Source organism: Cyphomyrmex costatus, unplaced genomic scaffold, assembly GCF_001594065.2.
Source record: "Cyphomyrmex costatus isolate MS0001 unplaced genomic scaffold, Ccosl1.0 scaffold367, whole genome shotgun sequence".
Taxonomy (NCBI): Eukaryota; Metazoa; Arthropoda; class Insecta; order Hymenoptera; family Formicidae; genus Cyphomyrmex; species Cyphomyrmex costatus.
In genome coordinates, this window is record NW_017277851.1 from 519,172 (window position 1) to 526,207 (window position 7,036).

A 7,036-nucleotide genomic window follows, 5' to 3' on the forward strand; every position below is an offset into this window, starting at 1 on the left:
GTATAAAAAAAGTATACATATATAAGAATAATATATAATTATTTTATATGCAACATTACTAAAAGCTGCAAATACCCAGACCTTTCCGACAACAGTGTATATATACATATATATGCATTCATATTATATGTGTAATAGTAATAGAATTGCTTCTTTATTGTAATTGTAATAATGCATGAAGTAAGTTTATCAATGGATACTTACCGGATTATTATAATGTATCTATCATATACGACTCTATAATTAATTAAACGAATTGCTGTTTTTTAAAATTAATTAATACGCGTGCAATAAGTTTAGCAATATATGCATATATGTATGTATATATATATATATGTGTATATACATATATATATATACATATATATATATATATGTATGTATCAGGGGTATAAATATGAAACTGGAATTTACCAATAGACGGCCATAGCTGTCAATGTAGTTGCTGTCAGACCGTGTCATTGACGCCATTTCCTTGTTCTGACATCTGACAAAGATTTTCAACTCACAACAATACAAGTTTCATACAACAGTATAGTTTGTAATAGTGTTGAACATGTCGAATTTTGCGCGTAGAAACTACGATTTGCGGACAGTAATTAACTTTTTGTTACCATTTGAAGAAAACTGCTGCAGAATCGCATCGAATACTTGTCGAAGCTTACGGTGAGCATGCTTTTGGTAAATCACAGTGCTTTGAGTGGTTTAAAAAATTCAAAAGTGGCGATTTTCACGTGAGAAACGAAGAACGTGGAAAACCACCGAAACCACCTCTGTGACGTTGGCACCTCATTTTTAAAAAAATGAAACTTTCGACAGAGTTCTGAATGCACCCCGAAGAGTTCTGAAGTTTCTGCCTAAAATAAAAAATAGTTCTGGCGAATTAACACTAAAAATCGAAAATTTAAAATTTGGGGTGCTAACTTCACAAAACGCACAACGAAAAATTGCGATATCTTCTAAACCATTAGTCATAGCGCTTTAAATGCTAATAACTTTTAGTAGAACTGTTAGGGTGCTATCCAGAACTGTCAACAGAACTGCCGTAATGTTAAAAAAAAAATTTTTTTATTTTTAAATACAAAAAATCGCGATATCTCTCTGAAACCGTTAGTTCTAGCGCGTTGAGCATTAAGAACTTCCGTGAGAACTCGTCGGGTGCTACCCAGAACTGTCGACAGAATTCCCGTAACTGTAAAAAATTTTTTTTTAGATTTGTCGTACGAGAAAAATTTTATCGTAAGAAATTAGGGAGTTTTGCAATACCGTTTATCCCATATACGGTGAACGTTAAAGTTACGTTATCTTTTTCTTCAAACCTAATTAAGAAAAAGATAACGTGACTTTAGCGTTCACCGTATCTGGGATAAACGGTATTGCAAAAACTCCCTATTGTAAAATTGAATTTGACAGTAATTTTGCATCTCTAACAAAGCCTCTATTTTTTTTCTAGTGTGTCACATGCATGAGTGCAAAAGCGATAATGCGATATGTACCTTGTAATCATTGTCCGGTCTGCAGGTGAGTAAACGAACTTAATCTAAGCGTATAGATTTCAATATTACTCTATACTTTAAATGAATCTTTAGGTTTCTTGTAATTTTATAAGTTAAGTGTGTTCCGTTGAAGTTGCGATATTAGGAGGGAGATCAAAATTAGAGAAAATAATTAAATAAATATTATACAATATTTAAATATTAAATCTTATAGAACCGTACATGTGAGAAACACAACGAATAAAAAAATGCCTTTACAGGTCGAGCTTTGATTTTAGGTGCTATTATAATTCCGTGTATAAATTTATATATTACTTTATATATTATTACGCTTTTGAGGCTTTCACGGGTATTTTCTTCAATTATACCAGAAGGTTTGCGGGTTATCGCCGTGTCTTTCTTCATTGTTAATTGCATTAACAATGAAGAAAGACACGGCGATAACCCATACATAATAATAATTATTATTATGTAGTCTTTTAAACCGCGCGCACAGAACAATTTTTCCATCTAAAAACGCCACTCTAACGCTATAATATCACGAGTTAAATTGTATTAGCAACTTTATTTCGTCTGGATTTGATTGATGCACCCTGTATGTTTTTCGAAAAAATAAGATTAAATATCTTTTTTAAACTACTTAATATTTTATAACATTTTTAGAAATCTCATTACACTTGCAGAATTTCTTAATTAAAAAAACATACATAAAAATACTATTTTTTTTTCATAGAAATATCAATATAAGTTAATATTTTCACACACACACACACACACACACACACAATTAGCTTCTTTTTTAAATTATAACGGACACGCGCGCTTTAACCGCCTGCTTCTTTCTACTTTCAAGATCTAATTGCCTTGTGCTCTAATAGCTACTTATCGATTAATTTGCGTATTCCTCGCTTCGCAATAAAACGCTTTCATGAATTGAGAAATGCCGTTGTACTTAATTCACCACCAACTCTAAATGAATGGCGCGTATCGTAAAACATATGAATAAAAGTACCAAGTATACGCGCTTTGATGGTTTTATTTCACAAAACTTTAATGAGTGGTCTACAATGGGCAGTAGCAGTAGTGGATTAAGGAGTAGACACATTAGAAGTAGGCTGTATAGGATTTGAGTCTCTTTACGCCTGAGTGCCTACAATGACTTACAACCATAAAGTAACGAAAGAGCGTTATCCTTTATATCCATAATTATGGATTGGCAAAAAATTGGATTTATTACATTATTTATGATGTTATGGAATCAGCTCCTAATATTGCAATCGCGCATTATTCAGACGAAGAGGTCTATTAATGGTCGGAGATGGTGGGTACGACCTGTGAACAGGCGCAAACATATAGGTTTCAACCTTAACCTATTTCGCGAATTGATGATAACTGATCACGAAGAATTTTTCCGGTATACTCGGATGTGGCCAGAGCAATTTGAATTTTTGCTCACTTTGGTGCATCCATGCTTTAATTTAGGTTATATCATGCAAAAACAGCACTAGCTTCTTGCGCGCGTTTTCTTTACTATACTGAATGCTACTGAGTTCTCATTGGTTGAGAGTAAGAGAGTAGACGTAAGAAATGGATTTCAACCATTTCGCTTACGGACTTACTCTACGCCCTGTAATATCAAAAAACCAGCTTACTGCGACGTCTTACTGCTTCATCCGCTACTACTATTGCCCATTATAGACCACGCATAACATTAAATGATCCGATAATTGACATCTATATTTAAAACTACTTTCCCAGGGTACATTCTGTACCTTGGCAAATCTCCCACCAACTTTCTTGTTTTTACAGGTAAATCTATAGCATACTAAACATCTACGCAGGACCTCGCCATACCGCTATCTACCCCATTCAATATCACTCTCGAAGTATAATACCCAACAGCGCTTCGAGACCTGCGTAATCTTCTTTGTAAACACTTCTAACTCATATTTTATTTTGTCTATCTCGCCTCTATCCTTCGTATCTACAAAAACTACTTTCTTTGCTCTGTATCGCGTTTCGACTACCTTTTTTTCATGACGCATCGCCAATCATGCTGCCGAGTTCTTTTGCTGCCATAATTTCTCTATCGCCAAGCTCATTCACCTGTTTCTTACAATCTATGTATTACCTGCCCCGCTTTCAATCTTTCGCCTCCGCCACACTGTAAGCTAACTAATCCACACACTTCAGTCTTTCACATTCTGATTGCTTCTTATTCGCACACAATCTTTGATTCGTATACACGCATACACGCCATCTAATCAAGTCCGTTATAATTTAATATATTTTGCATGTTAGAAGATTTCTTCAAATTATATTTCTGCTTCATATCTGTTTATGTTATTTTGCAGATTATGTTTCTTCAGGATCGTACAAGTGGCAGTATCTCAAATGCGACTGCCTATGAAATGCATGATGTGCAGGGCGGATATATTAGGAGTGAGGCCGGAAATTCCGCAGCCTGATATTGTAGTGAGTAAAGATAATGTACGTTTCATCTCAGACATATTTTTCATATTTTAGCGTTTAAAAAATTTTTCGTAATTAATACCTCCAAGTTCTACACTGGTGTGAATTTGCACCAACAAAAATACACATAAAATTTTCCATAGAAAATGCCTACTTTGACTTTTATTTGTTCTGCCATTATAACAATCATCATAATAAATCATCATAACAAATCATTACAACTAAATTGCGTTCGAAGACGTCAAATTAGCATCAGTGTGAAAAAGTTATTGTTGCGTGGTCGGAATGTGGAACTAGAGGGTTAATTTTACACGCTGTTCTTAGTAATTTAATTTTATACTATGTCTCTACAACTTTGTTTCATTGTATAAATCAATAAAGGACCCCGCACCAACATGAGGATAATATACTAAATTTTGAGACAATTTCACCGGGAGTCAAAATCTATAATGTTGATGCGGAGTTGCGTGCTGTCTAAGATAATTCATCCAATTTCTAATTTTTAAATGGACATTTTATACATCGATTGTCATAATCGTTCTAAATACTTTTACATAGAGAAATGTGAATCGATTGTGCACTGTAGAATCGTTTTGACTTATAGTATATGCCAAATAGATCCTGGTTATTCCCACAAAGCGCGTCAGAGTACAACATAGACCCAAGCAAGTATTCTGCTGCATGCGGAGAGTCTGGGTTTAGGCGTACCAGAAGTGTCCCGGCTTCCGCTTCTTCATATTCGATGGCCAGTACTTCATCTTCCGTTTCTGGTTCGTAATAATCTTCGTAAATTGCTAATAATATACAAACTACTAATAATATACGATCTAATGGAGGTGTTAAATATACTTAATGGAGGAGTTAAATAAAGTTTCGAATTTGAATTCACATAGGTGCATCTTCCGTTTTGTCGGCAACTTCTTCTACCAGTACCTCTTTCAACAAACCGACGAGGGCAACAAGAGTGACGAGGGTACAGCAACCTACAGGCGTCATTCTTAGGCGTTCCCAGAAGCAGGTTAATAGCTTATTATAATATTCGACGTAAAGTATATTTTATTTTTTTTTTAAATGAGTACACATAAAGAAAAGTACTAGAGAGAATACTCTAAATTCGATAATTTATTTATAATACAATAAATCACAGTATTAAAATTTTTTAAACTATGATTTTGGTGCTCCAATTTTAAGAGATTACGAAGTTAAGTAGTAAGAATTTCGAAGCAATGAGAGCACAATATAGTTAATTTTAACATATATATGTATTATATATTATACTATTTCGCAGAAGTTATTGTTGATTACATCCTCTTTTATTTCCATACATACAAACGTTTCATCTTCATTTTTAAGCCATCTTCAATGAATGAACAATAAGTTAAGCATATTTAAATGAATTTAAACAATAAGTTTAAAGTCATGCATTTTTAATTAGACATGAGTGATAGTACAATTTGTACATTGTGAATTTCCTTTTTCAATAGTTATATAATTGTCATGATCGGTAATGTTTTTGTTGATATTATTTATAACTCCGACGTATGTGTGTGTACGTGCGTGCGTGTATTAGTGAGTGTGGATGTGTGTGTGTGTGTGTGGGTGTGTGTGCTCCAAAGTACATATTAATTATACATTCCGTTGTCCCCCTCACCTCACCGCGCGTGGTCCAAATGCCGCACGAGATTGAGCGACATTTGATCTGCGCGCTGGGCAGTGAGGTGAGGAGGACAGTGGAAGGCGGAGGCGATTCGAAAATCGGCCGAAAGTTTATGTATGTTCATTTTGAACTGGCACCTTTAATTAATAATATATCAGTTACTTGTCATGGTAATATATTATTATTAGATAAAAAAGTTTAAATTTTTTAGTATCTTTTTTTGAACATGGCTCGACAACATTCAATGTTATTGTTATTTTAAATATTCAGATTATATTATATGTACATTCGCAAAATCATTTTTTTATGTATGAAAATCGGTGGATTATTCAATTTTTATAAAAATTTGTAGGAACACCATGATCTTATTCAACAAATTCCTGAAGAAGCGAGCTCGCAGGAGAATCGAGAACGCCGATTGCCACCAATTAAAGAGTTCCAGAGAGAATACCGTGCTGGAAAAGCCTCTGCTAGAATCAGGTACCTTAACAATCTTAATTTCAACAATCAGTGAAGAGATATGTTAAAACAAATTCACGGCGCATTTGACGTGTTTTCAGATGTGCTCAAAAGATTGTGACGCAGCTGGATGTATCGACAAACCCAAGAGGTACATCCACTAGTACATCGTTAGCATCGTCGTCATTGTCATGCAACCGTGCCGTCTACAATGCGTCTACTAAACGACCATTGACAATGCCGAAGAAGATGTCGGTGGTTCAAGAGGTACAAAAGGCGAAGAAAGAAAAAAAACTAAGGAAGGAGAAAGAAAAAGCAGAGAAGATACGACAAAAGGAAGAAAAGAAGGCAGAAAACATTAAGCAAAAGGAAGCAAAAAAACTGGCTAAAGAAGAGGAAAAGAAAGAGGCAAAAACGCGACAAAAAGAAACGGAGAACATTCCACTTTTAAAGGACTAAAATTCAGGGAGACATTATATTAGGTGTACACCTATGAAATGCGGATTTTCGTAACAAGTGGCGTCACACATACGTTCATAAGCGTTGTGATTTGACATATACAGGGTGTTCCTGGGTTAAATGGCCAAATTTGAAATACGCATTTAGGACCTCAAAACAAAGAAAAATTTCCTCTGGAAGAATTCTCGCAAAGCTTCGTTCAAGATACTGAACTGTAGGAATATTATAATGTCGAAATGTCGCTTTTTGCTTTGTTTTGAAAGTCGTAGGTCGTTGATAGACTTATGTTCGCAATGTAAATAAAGCTTCTTTCATATATTCGTACGAAATAATTAAGTTATTACTTAGTTTATAATACTTCTTAAATTACAAAACTATAGGAATAAATAAATATCGTAATAATACAGGTTTAACTTCTTTATTGCTTTACACAGTAATAACAAATTAATTATTAAATATTTTGTTCAAAATGACGGCCTCCAGCTCGGAGACA

At 34.2% G+C, this 7,036-nt stretch overlaps 1 protein-coding gene across 3 annotated transcripts in view; it reads left to right on the top strand.

Annotated features, from left to right (window-relative positions):
* LOC108776655 (putative POM121-like protein 1-like) overlaps nt 1-6,696 on the top strand; it is a 65,615-nt gene extending 58,919 nt beyond the window's left edge. For 2 of the 3 annotated variants that reach the window (XM_018543339.1, XM_018543340.1), the window contains exons 5-10: nt 1,454-1,521; nt 3,851-3,986; nt 4,573-4,738; nt 4,862-4,986; nt 5,978-6,105; nt 6,186-6,696. In XM_018543339.1, the coding sequence (XP_018398841.1) occupies nt 1,454-1,521; nt 3,851-3,986; nt 4,573-4,738; nt 4,862-4,986; nt 5,978-6,105; nt 6,186-6,543 (981 nt within the window). In that variant the 3' untranslated portion in view covers nt 6,544-6,696. The remainder of the gene's footprint in view (nt 1-1,453; nt 1,522-3,850; nt 3,987-4,572; nt 4,739-4,861; nt 4,987-5,977; nt 6,106-6,185) is intronic. The other variant, XM_018543341.1, reaches the window with a different exon arrangement.
* Nucleotides 6,697-7,036: the final 340 nt, after the last annotated feature.